The 14,557-nt window shown below is 37.5% G+C and overlaps 1 protein-coding gene across 4 annotated transcripts in view; it reads right to left on the reverse strand.

Annotated features, from left to right (window-relative positions):
* The window catches only part of PCDH15 (protocadherin related 15), a gene marked incomplete at both ends in the record, with an annotated part of 312,883 nt that overhangs the window by 225,769 nt on the left and 72,557 nt on the right, over nt 1–14,557 (reverse strand). For all 4 annotated transcript variants that reach the window (XM_079536322.1, XM_079536319.1, XM_079536321.1 and 1 more), the window contains 3 exons: nt 255–374; nt 8,329–8,484; nt 12,176–12,336. In XM_079536322.1, the coding sequence (XP_079392448.1) occupies nt 255–374; nt 8,329–8,484; nt 12,176–12,336 (437 nt within the window). The remainder of the gene's footprint in view (nt 1–254; nt 375–8,328; nt 8,485–12,175; nt 12,337–14,557) is intronic.

Consider the following 14,557-nt stretch of genomic DNA (forward strand, 5'->3'; position numbering starts at 1 on the left):
TGGGACAAGCAAGGTGGATAGAATAATCTACACTGGTAGTAAGTTTTCAAGTTTAGAATTTATGATGTCCAACAGCAGCCACTTACTCATTCCTTATTTCAAAATCATATATATATATATAATATATATATATGAGATATATAGATATATATCTCATAAGCAAATACATATATATTTATTTATATAAACACAGATACATATGTTTTTCATATTAAAATATATATGCAGAAAGGAAAAAAAGTAAAGGCACATACTTTGTCATTAGGATTGTACTGGATGACATATTCTATCTGGCCATTTGGACCATCATCGATGTCAGTAGCACCATTGTTTCCAGAAAATCCTGTAAAGATGGTTGTTCCAACTGGAGTCAACTGCAAGAGCAGGGGAAGAAAAATGCACGTTAAAACTCTGCGGCATAGAAGAAACGATTAAGGATTCACGTATGAAAGGCACTCATTTTTTTCCCACTGTTCTAATATGTATGTCACAGCCACTGTTCTTTTTTCCCCTTTATTCAGACTGGAAAACCAAGAATGAGAAAGCATTTAGACACAATATACTCAGACCCTGCTTTAACTGATGCCAAGGGTCATATGGAGTGAAAGAAATTTCCATCCTTATTACACACATCCTATGCATCAGGGTAGCTCTGTGTGTTTTAGAAAAGGTGAAGATGAAAATTAAAAAAAAAAAAAAGTATTGATTAAGTAAACATAAATAGATAAAAGTAACTAAAAAGCTACCTTTCCAGACCTGGGAAGGAAAATTAAAATGACTCGTAAGACAAACAGAACTTACTCAACACTCATGAGAGCACTGACAACACCAAATAACACCTGTACACACAAAAGCACACAGCTTTATGGCTTTAAACATAGGCAAGAATGATATTTCTCCAATACTTTGTTGGCAGAAACCAAATATTCACAAAATTACATTTTGAAACTTCATCAATTTCTAACTATGGAGAAGCTTAGGGTAGCTCCTAGGGTAGGCAAGCTGCAAGAAATTGAGACCTACTGACATCAAAGATGTGAGAATTTTTTTTTTTCTTCAATGAGGTGGTGAAGTCATTGTCCTTGGAGGTGTTCAAGAAATGTGTAGATGTCGTTCTACAGGACATGGGTTAGTGGGAAATACTGGTGATATGTGGATGGTTGGACTGGTTGACCTTGGACACCTTTTATAATCTTGGTGATTCTATGATTCTGTATTCTAAAGACAAAAATCCAACCCTTTCTGAAGCTGACATTTCTGACTTTTAATATTCGGAAAGCTTTGTGAGTAATCCACCTGAGAACCAAATGAACAAACAGCCCTGGATCTGACTCAGACATCATTCACAGCTGTACCTCTTGCTGCTGTCCTCTCACCATGCCAGAATGCCTGACCCCTACATGCATACACAGGTCCAGTCCAGTTTACATCCTTGCCACGAGTTGCTGCACATCTTAAAAACTACAGGGTGTGAAAAATTTCGAGTGCTGTATGAAGAGAAAGTGGCAAAGGATAATGGCTCATTCGGACATTTGTTGCAAACGTGGACTGCTATTTAATTTTCACACTTAATGGTTCATAACATGAAGCAAGTATAGGAGGAAATAGGTAGCTGTCAGACATTCACAGCTCCCAATCTGTTGTCAATTTATAAACCTGCTAATTACTTAAAGCCGTTTAATAGCTGACAGTGTCCTCTGAGAAATATTTTCACAGCTCCGAATACTGAAGCTCTGAAGTAAAAAACAATTCCAAAGCTTTAAGTTAAAACTGGCACGGGGCTTAACTTCTGCACCATCCACACTTAGGGCACAGTAACCATCTGTAGCTCTCTGGCTACAAACTGGCCTACTGCTGGCACAGGCAATGGAATCATCCCACACACAGGCTGTAAGCTGGCTCCACGGGGCTATTAACTGCTCCTAAGGCAGCGAGCTGACCCTCAGTGCTGTGCAACTCTTTGCTTTGCACTTTGCCTGGGTGCAGCAGCCTGCAGGGAAGGCATTACGCACTGACTGATGGTGGGAAACCAGACCCCTCTGCTGTGCTTATGGGATACTAACAGGGTGCAGATAACTGATTATGGACACCCCATCCCTGGGGGCATTCAAGGCCAGGCTGGATGCGGCTCTGGGCAGCCTGGTCTGGTGGTTGGCACCTCTGCACATAGCAAGGGGGTTGAAACCACATGATCACCACGGTCCTTTTCAACCCAGGCCATTCTGCGCTTGTATGATTCTATGATTAAATGATAGCGAAGGAGACAGCTGCAAAAATGAAAGAGAGGTATACATCAGAATTACAATTGCATGCTCTTACAGCACGTCAAAAGATGCTGCATCCAAAGTAGTTGGCTACAGACACGCAGGCCTTCACAAACCTCACAAGCAGAGGTCCAGTTTCCCTACGTTTTCTTTTGTGCACTACAAATATTAGAATCGAGACTGAAGAAAATCCCATATCACTCACTATTCCTGAAAACAGGAAAAAAACTAACACATCTACTCAGTTTTCCAGGCTGTCTGAGATTTTATGGCAAAGAGCAGCTCAACCTCTGGAAAAATTTAAAGATCTGACTACTTGCCCCAAATTCCATATGTAATCATTTCAGAAGCACTCTGTGCGTAAAGCTACACTATGTCTATACCCCAAGGTCTCTCATACTGTGACAATTTACTCTAACAGCATCACAACACACCTCAGCCACCCCAAAAGTAGTGAGCCACCTGGGGTCCTCCCAGAGCAGAGCATAATAAAATAAATGTGATGAGGTTACAAACAGCGTTAGGAAAGCACACTCAGTAATAAATATAAACCTTGCCAGGAAAGCTAGGGAGAAATCTGTGGAGAGCACAGTTGAGAACTCAGTTAACTGTATACACCGTGATCATATATATGGCTGTTCTTTATCAACATAAATAAGAGTCCCACTATTCTTGTTTTAAAATGGATTATTTGCATTTACAGCCCTTTACAAGCTGCAGCCTTAAGAATAAAGACATACAGTGGCAATGAAAGGCATACTTTTCTTCTGAATATTAAAGAGGTCTCTATAAGACACACAAAAAAGCTGGAACAAGCATAGGGATTTTAATCCCAGTGTCTCTCCTTTAAGTAATTGAGAAGTTCCCTCCTAGAGACCTTCCCACTGACACCTCCACCAGCGTGAACAAAACCTGCACAAACTCCAACGATCCAACATTCAATGGTCCAATCTTCAGTAAGCCTGCATCTGCCAAAAAACAACTATCCTGAATTACAACAATTAAATCACAAGAAATTAAGTGTCAGACTGCAAATTTCTCAAGTTCTACAGAACCACATCTATAATTCTGCGCATCTGAATCAGATCCACATTAAAAAAAAACTGAATTAATCAATTGATAATCTAATCAAGCAGTAAATCCTACACCCCTGACCCTGCCACAGCAGGCGTGCAAGAAGAAGCAACCAAGCCTACATCTTCAGCATGAAAAGAAGTTTGTTCCTATTCTTAAGTTGCTAATTTGAGATTATATTTATACAAAAAACAGACAGAAGGAAGTTTCAGTCACCAGTCAAGGCTTGCGCTTGAACACCATGCTTCCTTTGGCAACAGAATTTCTTCACAGGTTGAAAATGACAGATTGGGTGGAAAAATCTTCTGACATCAAGTATTCTGGGACACTGGGGAGGAGGATCTTTGGCTCCTTTGGTTTGCTTCTCCTTTCCAGCAGGTTCCAAAAATAGCTCCAAAAAGTGCCACTTGAACCTACAGAGCCGCACTTATCCCACTTCCTATTAGATGTAACTACCTCGAGAAACACTTTGGTCATGCTTTTTTTCTCTGTATTAAATGTAAGTATCTCCTACAGGAAGAAACACAGTAAGCTAATGTTTGAGCACTGCGAGTTTCTGAGCTTATTCAAGATGGAATCATAAAGAAAAACAGGTATTAGTATTAGCATCGATGTAAGGATCATCTCAGTGAGAATTCAGTGTGTTGAAAAGGAACTGTGATGACAAGAAACAAGTAACATTTCAAAAGAACGTAATTAAAACACAAAGAGGAAAAGTATACGATAAATCTTACTCTTCCACAGCCAGCAACATTAATGCTTATAAATTTAATTCCATGTGATTTATATCTCTTAGGAATCTAGATGTGGACAAGAACATTGAACATTTCCACAAAACATCCTGAAAATAAGTTTTCTTATTATTGCCTATTTACAAAGCTGAAAATGAGTAATTTTTCACCATAGCCCTAAAGAGCAGAGCACAGAATTACAGTTGATCATTCTGAGCTAATATTCTTTTGATGATGTCTACCTGCCAAGATTAATTATTTCAACACCACATGGAAAAAGATGTGAATAATCACACCAGAAGCAAAGAAAATTCAGGAGAAGTTCAAATTCTCAACAGCACAAAGCCCGACTTTTAAGACAGCTGAAGTTACACTTATTTTGCATGGACTTACTATCTCTGCCAACTTACAGGAAAATAATTAAGCCTAAAATAATGGTTTATAAGTGAAAAATTACCATAAGTGTGTAATGTGTACATACATGTATTAAAGCAACACTGACTTCAAAGAACACTCTGGTAACTTCACTAACTTTTCCAAATAAAACCTGATACCACTACTGAGATTAACAAGACATCAGAAACACTCAAGTAAGGCCCATGTGAAGAATGTATATCTTCTAAGAACACAGGCAATGCAGTTGCATTTAGATGAAATGAATTTGCACAGATCCATTCCATTGAACACAAAACAGGTCACATCAACTCTGTCTCAGCATTACAAGATTTTTGTTTCAAGTCCCCGTATCAGGCTACATGTTTTTAAAACCTTTGGTGCCTTTGCCTATACAGTGTTAGTTGAGTTGCACAATTCTTCCCCATTTCAAAAAAAACTGCATGCTTTTCAGCCTGTCAGAATGTTATTTGGGTATACTGCAATAACTGATATCTTTAGGTCACTACTACACATGGTCGAAAGTAGCCCTGGGCTAAAGTCATCCTGTCAGGAATTTTTTCTAAATAATGATGTGACATTTTCGTATGAATAAATACATATAAGAAAATACAAAGGAAATAGCCTTTTAGAGTATTTATAGTGGTTGGAAAATATTTAGCATGAATCTTAAATAACTAGTTTCTGCTTTTACAAGGGGAATCATAAGGCTGTGGATAGCGGTTGGATTTGGTAGTGGCTGAGATGCTCACATTTTTTCTGTCTTGATAAAGTTGATGAAAGGGCTAAGCTTAGCTCCTAGATGATAACAGTTCTGTTTGTGCTTTGTTAAGCTATCTGAATTATTTCCTATTCAGTTTCGTAACCCAGAAGATTATAAAGAGTTTAATTACAATATTAATTCAATAGTGTAAGTACAACTTAATTTTCTTGTTAGCAAAATATCAAATAATTTCAAGCAGATTGATCTTGTGTGTCTGCATTAGATCCCTCCTAATAAGACTATTGGGACCAGAGACAATGAAGATTTTAAATTTGTATATATAAATATAAATATATATATAAATAAAATAAATAAATAAAAAAATACAAACACACGTGGATATATGCACACATGTATATGCACAAGTCTCAACAGCTGCATCTACTTGTCTACATACACACAAGTAAACCGCTTTCTTTGCTTGACTTTGAGATGCCAGAAAACAGGTAATAATCATGAAATTTTCTATTCCTGAACTGAAAGATAAGTTCAAAAATCAAGTAAATGCAATGACAGTATTTCTGAAATTACATCCATGCTATTCCTGGTACTGTGAAATATGTCTACAACAATATGGAAAAGTCCAAAACATCCAATGATGCTTCTTGTAGCATTAATTTTAAAATGCATGAATTCAAAAGCAAATGGGAAAGGAAAACTGGTTAAGAGCCATTACATACACTGCTTTCATTCTACCACATTTTATAGCTACAAGCGGAAGGAGCTTGGCTGCGTGAACATGGTGCGTGCTTCCCCGTGCTTACACCTCAACATTTGTAAGGGCCACTGACAGAAAATTCAATGAATCTGCAAAGTCCTCCCTCTGTCTGGGTACAGACATCCTTCTTTTCTAACCGAGTATAAAAAACTGAGATACACTCAGCTATAAAGCAAGACGGATATTGCCCTACCAAATCTAGCTCCATCTAAGCTCTCAGAAAAAGAGAAGCTCAATTTTAAACAATATCTTCATGAAAAGTCATGTGAAACTAGGATTTGCGATGGAATTAAAATAACCCCCACCTTCCTTTACAAATGTTTTTCAGTATGTTGTGGGCAGATCAATATCTGACAGAAGAAGCACTCCACTTCTCCAAAATATGATTTACCACCTGACATTTCTGATACCAAAAAGCCTCCCAATAAAATAAAACCCAGTATTTACAGCCATTGACCAGCATTACAGTTGCCAGTAATTATTAAAATAGCTTTGATTATCTCTGGAAATCTAAAATCAAGGAGAACTGAAAACCACCACTTGCCCCCTCTCCAGCATAGTTAAATCCACTAGTGGCAGTGCCGATTTCTAGCAGGATAACCCATTGAACACATAATCATTCACTGAAACCTTCTAGGAAGGCTGAGATGCTTTGTGAACTTTTTTTTTTCTCGTTAGTTAATGAGAACGTTAACCCAGGGGGTAATCCTGAACGGCACAGTGGTGCCACCACAGAAGATAGAAGCCTAACAGTGATAAAATGAAACAAAGTAGCTAATTATATTGAGACTGCAGCTGGTGGCAAGAGTAAGATTGCATTTCACTCAACAGTAATCCAAATAAATGAGTGCAGATATTTGAAACATATAAAGCCACTGAATATAAACTATTCTAAATGGTGCATTTTTCTCTCTGCCTTTTGGACTTCTAATTATGGAAAATCCTTGCTTCCTTCATCACAGAATCACAGAATTGCAGGGGTTAGGACCTCCAGAGATCATCTTGTCCAATGCCTCTGCTAAAGCAGGCTGCCTACAGCAGGTCACACAGGTAGGCTTTCAGACCACTCTTGAATATCCCCAGTTATGGAAACGTTGGGTTTTCCTTCATTTTTAATCTTAATACTTTGAGCTGAATTAGTTCAGAACTGATCAGACAACTTCCCCACTCCTTTCCCTGGGGACTATTGGATTTCCTGAACACCACCTGCCGGCATTCTTGGTCACTTAAAGCAATGTAGTGATCGTAACAGAACATAAGGTCACACTGAAAAACCAAAACTCCCTAACACACTGAATAATCACTATGATACGTAACTGGTTTAACTTCTTAACTACCACAAGCGAAGATGGAAAAAAAACCTGTCTTTCCCTTCTCTTGGTTTCAGTCTGTACACTTCTACTTCACAGAATCATAGAATGGTTTGGTTTGGAAGGGACCTTTAAGATCATGTAGTTCCAACCTGCTGCTATAGACAGGGACACCTCCCTCTAGACCAGGTCACTCACAGCCTCATCCAGACTGGCCCTGAATGATTCCAGGGATGGGGCATCCACGGCTTCTCTGGGCAACCTGTTCCAGTGTCTCACTACCTCACAGTAAAGAATTTCTTCCTAACATCTAGTCTAAATCTACCCTCTTACTGCTTAAAACCACTTCCCATTGTCCTGTCACTACCTGCCCTTATAAAAAGTCCCTCCCCAGCTTTCCTGCATGCCCCTTCAGGTACTCAAAGACAACACATATGTTCCTGCTTCTCATTTACTGCAAACACATGTCCTTTGTACTGTTTACTAACAGATTATTTAATACCTAAGAGAATAAGAAATGCAATTTTAAAGTGAAATGAAATATTATTTGCTTATGAAAAAAAAAACAACACACAAAACCTTCAAATAATATGTACAAGTCCAATCCATAGATTTCTACTCTATTAGAATAAAAGAACAAAATACTTCAATTCACAGGTAACATTTAATAAACAGCAGTAGTTTGAACTTTACCAGACTACAAGGTTCTTAATAAAAACTTCTGACCTACATTTATTTTTCATAAATAAATGTGCTTTACTTTCAGTCATGTTGATAAAGTTGCAAAATGCAGTAGAATATTTTGTAAATGTAACATAAACCAATTGAGACATAGCTTCACAAAATTCCATCTATTATATGCATTCTGGTGAAAGGCATGTTGATCTTTGTAACTGCTAAAAACTTATTGCTGTGCTGCGTTTCTCCAAATTGACACAAATGAAGGGATTTAAAAACTACTGCATTTATTGAGCTTTCAAACAAGAAGTGAAAGAAATTGGCTTCTCACAACAAACAAACAATGTATAAGAAAGAGGAAAGAAAGACAGAAAGAAGAAAAGGAATCAGTTCTGACCTCGTTTACTGCCACGTAATATCGCTGCTGCTGGAACTGAGGTGAGTTATCATTCCTGTCTCTCACCACGATCCGCACCTCATGGTTGATAATGGTGCCAACCTTTTTGTTAACACACTGGACTTGCACCACAATGGACTGGATGGACATAGGAGGCTGTAATGGAAAATACATGTTGTTAATATAGTCAAATATGAACTGAATGAAGAGTTAAATGCTACACCAACGTTAGCACTGCTCAGGTTCCCCGCAGCCTTTCAGTCTGTGTTACGTTTGATGCTGTACTGTGTCTTTCTAGATTCAGAATGCTTCTCCAAGTGTCCTGACTATGGCTCATGCTGGAAGTGTTTCACACAGACCTCCATGTCTCACAGCTGTACTTGCAGACTGAGCTCTGCCAACTGAATGTGCTAATACAAAGATAAAAAGAGCATATAAAATTTCTCAGCAACATTAGCTTTTCACAGCTTTCTCAGGAATGAAAAAAACCCACACATTTTGACTGAATAATTGTTAGGTTCTTCAATAACCAATTCCATTTCAATCATTATTTGAAACCTAGAAAATGCCACACATTTTAACTTCTGATTGGTTAGTATTTGAACTGAACGGTCAAGTCAGAAATAAATTGAATATCCTACCACTTGCATTTATCAAGTAATTTAAAAACAAATTAGTCACCTCTAAGTGAAGACCATCCAAAGCCCACTTGTTTTTATTACAGTGAACGCCACAATATTCAAATAAAAAAATTTCCTTTTTGATTTAGTATGTGATGTGCAGCAGAAAGCAAGAATGCATTGAAAGGGACAAAACAAAAAAGCTCTGCATTTATTAACCTCAGAGCCTTCAAAAGAATAAACAACTCAAAAACATAATTTAAAAATGCCTATGTACTCTACAGCACAAAGAACACAAACAGGTTTTTGTATTGAGATCCCTAGACTTACAATTATACCATAATTATATATCTGCATAATTACGCTTTCACTCATTCTAAATGGAACAATTTCTCTGAGTGATTGATTTTTTCCAGTTTTACTACAATGGGTTTTAGAACCATATGGTTTCTTCACCCTTTAGACTGATCAGTTTTTAAAGAGTCGATAGACATGGGAAAAGAAAGGGGGTTTATGCTGTAGCTGAGATCTTACACGAAAACCTATTCTTCCCTCATCTCCTTAGACTCAGCTTTCTCAGCAATTAGGTACAGCATGAGCATTTATCTGGGAGTTGGTTCTCTTTGCTGTAAAAATCTGCATCCAATTACGAGATGGTTCTACTTGCAACAAAAGTAGGAACACGTCAAATATAGTCAGTAACTTAAAAATTAAGATTTGAGCATTATCTTTTCTATTTTTCAAGCTGGCATTCTTTGCAAGCTTCCAGAACACAATTTTTAATCCATTTTAATATATTTAAAACACAACTGAGGTTAAATGCTGCTTTTAGTAACACCTACAAAAACCACATCTGTTTGTAGCAGTATATAAGTAAATCTACAAAGTTCTGGATTTGCAACCATCACTCGGTCTTTTTGATAAAGATGTGGAAAAAAAGAACAGTTTTTTTTTGTCTCTGCTGAGATATGACCAGTGTAGGGCTGTTTTTACATGTAATCGCTGCTTGGTGAGTGCCTAGCTATAAAATCAGGTCTTTAAATGAGCACATGTTGTTTTCATGATTTACAAGCAATGAATGTAAATACCTAAAAGCACAATATATATTTAATCACACTGGGGACAAATTATTCTAACACACTGCGGCAGTTCGCTTCCTCTCCAGCTCTAATTCATCTCGATTCATTCTTCCTAAGCAATTGAAGCTTTGGTAAAAAAGTCTTGAAATGTCTTTCTATCTGATTCTGTTTGGAAAATATATTGTCATTCTTGGTGAAAATCAATCAACGGAATCTAATAAATTTCTTTCAAGAGAAGTAATAAAAAAAAATGAGACCAGGTTATCTGGTTCAGAGAGATGACAGGCAGGGTTACAGGAGAAAAATGGGAAGAGAATCCAGACGTATTGCATGAAATCACATATACTCCATTTGTGACTGAGACTCCAATTTCTGCTCCGTAATCAAAACTTGAATTTTAAGGATTGAATTAATAAAAAAACCCAAATTCTATTGTAACTACTAGGATTTGTGTAATTTTCACTTGAGGAATGAGAAACACAGCTTCTTTTGTTAAACAAGCAAAGGAAAGACAAAAACTGCACACGCCATTGGGAGTTCTGTACAGCTCTGCTTTCGACGGCTGGAAACAACCTTTAGATTGGAGCCATATTAATCAAGTCCATGGTATAACGTTCACATATTCAGTGACCGTTAGGCTGAGTTTTCATGGGTTGTTTTCATTTTCTTTAACACGTAACTTGATTGAGATTGGGACCCCAGAAGTCGGGTACAGTGGGGATCACACCCAAAATATGTTATCCTAAATTACATTTTTTCTTTTCATATTCTAACACGTTTAAACAAGCACAAGTAATTTTACTCAGCATTGAAGTATTAGGGATCAAAATGTATACAATCCTCGTTCTGCATACTAGGCTTTTCTCAGTTTTGGTTCATTGTAAAAATGAGGAAATAATCCCTTAAAAACAAACGGAAAAACAGTATTAACTTTATGTAAATTAAGCAAACATATACTGTCCATTCATTTCCTTGTGATCTGAGCCCACATCTTGCAAAGAACAACACTCTAAAGTGTCTTTATTCATGATGATGTGCAGCATTTATGAGTTTAGCTAGACTGTTACTGAACTAGTGCTGCTGCAAAGGCAGCTGGGTGTTCGGCACTTGATGCACTGGGATTTCCTCACCCCATCATGTCCATTCTGCCATGTTTTGTGCTGCATACCTTCGCTTCACATATTAAAAGTTTGTGAATGAAAGCTATTTTAAGCCCAGCTAAATTCAAATAAGCCTCAAATAAAATAAAATAAAATAAAATGGAAAGGACAACACATGTTGTTTTTGAGAACACCTCAGACTAAATGGAGAAGACAAACCAATTATCAAGATAATATAAAACAAACTGATGCACTCCAAGGAGAACTTCACATGATCTCTGAATCACTCTTTCCATGTTGATTACAGTCATTTGTGAGTTAGTTTTTCTTGCAGCTTCTAAACTGTAGTATACGCTTCAGCGTAACAGTAAAACAGTATCTGCATTTTTAGAAAGCATTTCCTTCAAACAAAATTGGTACAAATGATAACACTCCTTCTCATTTCGTATTTTTAGAAAGAAAAAAAAAATGTGGCCTAACAACAGTCATCTAATGCTAATAGGAAAAAGCTACCACACCAATTTAATGCTGCCTTCAAAACAAATACACAAACAACCTCCCCTTAAACCAGCAGATTCTTATTTGAGCACATCAAGTTTTAGATGTGAATTGTAGTATATACAGCTCCATTGCTTTTTCTCCCATCTCATAAGCTAGTGTACACAACTAGAGAAAGCTTTTGCTAAAAGACACTAAGTGTAAAACGGACACGGAGAGAGCAGCACTTCACCTCCCAGACAAAAGTAGCAAAGCAAAAATTCTCCTAATTCAACAAACAATCGAGTTTGGTTCCGTATCTATTTCTGCCAATACGCGGTCATTTGTTCTTGTCTTTACTCTCGTCTTTGCCACATGTAATTTTCATGACCAAGTTTCACCATGCTCATAAGTGAGTTCTAACAAACAATCGATTCTGTTTGCCGTCATCTGGGGACAACACATCACATTACAGCAATTCTTACGTTCACGATCATCCTGTAAGTACACAAAGATTCAGAAAATGAAGTCTAGGGGAGAAAAGAAAACAAACCAAAAGCTCCAAACTTACATCTCTGTCCAGAACTCGGCCAGTGCTGTTTAAGTACAACCTCTGGCTGATGGGATCAAGGATCACCCAGTAATCAACGTTGTCTTTTAAGGAGAGCTCAATGGTGGGGTCCGGCCCTGCTGCTGTCCCTTTGATCAGCATATTGTCAACCAGGATAGTGCCTGCAAAAACAAAAGGCACATAGGGAGGAATTTTATGTATGCATTAACATTTTTATGTATTTTGATAACAATGGCAACACTAAAAAAATACCAGAAACCTCAGTTAGAAAGCTGTATTTTATGACTCGAATGATGTTTAAGCCTGAGCCTTATTATCTGTAATGAAAAACTGCCTCTGACACTGAAGTTTTTTCATAAAGTACTACAAGAAAACACAAATTGCAATAACTTCTGTTGAAGAAGTGATCCACCAGGAATACCTATTTAAAATTATGAGTTTTTTCTTCATCAATTAATCATTACCCAATCTAAACTCAAAGGAATGCACTTTTCCATAGCAAGAGTGATACACCAAGGAGAAGGAGAAAAGGTACAGTTACAGAAAGCTCTCTTAGAGCTTTACAAGAACAGAGTGATACTAATTAATGCCAAACATCTTTTCAACATACATAATGTTCTTTTTCTTTACTATTGTCCCATCATGCCAGTTAGATGTCTTGCCCAACAGCTTGTCTAGCCAGTTCACAGTATCCATGACACACATGATTTCCCCTGTGAAATTCCAACTTCCTTTCTAAACGTTAAGCATTACTGACCACCAGAAATGTTCCACTGCGGAGCCTTAGATGGGAAAGCACAGTATTTATATCAACAGTAACATTAATTATTGGTCTTATTGTTTTTCAGTTTTATTAAGGAGAACACAACTGTAAGGGTTCCTCAATTATTTTGAAAGTCCTGTTTTAGGGATGACAGTAAGAACACCATCAAACATCAGCAATTTCAGAACAAGTGTGGTCTTCCAGTCAGAAGAAAAATATCATTAGCCACGTGAGAAAAAACAGTTTTAGGATGTGACCTGTCATGCAACAGGTTCTGTACAATTTTACCCTAAACTAGTGGAACTGAAGCAGCATACAGCTTTCCATAGATCGCCACCATTTTTTTTTTTTAACAGAAAGAGAATTTCACCACGAAAAACAAGCTGACTGCCAACACTGCAATGGTTCTAAGCATTTATGTTCGATTACTAATAAAATCCACCAGTCTGTATGTTGCCCTCATTATTATATGATGCCCTCAATGATAATGCAAAGAAAGGTCAGCAATGAAAACAAAAGATTGTCTGAATAAAAGGTGCCCCCAAAAACAGCCTTTCCCCCCAGAAAAGTCAAGATAATGAATATCACCGTCACCATAATGGTTTGAGTGCTTCCATTTCTTGCAGTCTTTCTGTTCAAACCAAAATGTTAAGTCTAAGTTCTGGCCCCGTCTTTGGACTGCAATGCCTCAAAATGGAGGAAAGGGTTGCAAAACAGTAGAATATAGCAAACATTCTACATGCCATTTGCATGTAGGTCACTCAAAAAATAATGCCTTCTCCTTATTTGAATGTAAATTACAACAGACACAAAGAACATAGCAACACTATTTGATAAAGCAAGTTCTCAGCTACAAAACACTTTATTTCAACATAGTCACCACCATCAGTCTGTTCACACAGATCAGCTCATCAAGATACACTTCATTTCACAGTGTGACAGTTGTGCTTGGCCTTCTGGAACACGATTTGACTTTCACATTGCTGTTGTCACTGCTAAACATACTACCCGCCACCTCACTGTGCTCACATCCACTCCATAAACGTTCAAGCAAGCACTGATGAACATCAGTGGGCACCATTTCTTCTGCATGGAGGAATTCACTGACACCTTTGCTTCTTATGTACTTCCACATCAGACACCACTTTGTCAGATCATTCCTCTACTGATATCTGTCACATGGTGACAAAATGGAATATTGGTGAGAAGGTCCAACCTCTACTTCCATAACACTACCATTCACCTAATGATGTCATGGGCCAACATAATAAAATAGACAGCATTACTTTTGGAGCAGTCCTTGTAAGCAGCTTTTGTACAGTATTGACTTGTTGCTCCAAGGAGGTTTCATCCTCCTTTGTAGAGTTTTTAGAAAACTGGCTTATGTCAAACTCAATCTTAAGGAACAGCTCCAATAATCAAACAGTGACTCAAATGTTTAGCATGGCTGAAAAAAGCTATTCCAATTACATAATTTCTTTTCAATACTTAACCAACCTAGAATCTTGATGTAATGATGAATTTTGTATAGTCTCCAGTAAGATACTGCGACTTAATTGACCTCGCTGCTTTGAATTCTGCACTCAATTTCTCTCTCCCCTGTTACCCTCCATAAAAGC

This window comes from Tetrao urogallus, assembly GCF_951394365.1.
Source record: "Tetrao urogallus genome assembly, chromosome: 5".
NCBI lineage: Eukaryota > Metazoa > Chordata > Aves > Galliformes > Phasianidae > Tetrao > Tetrao urogallus.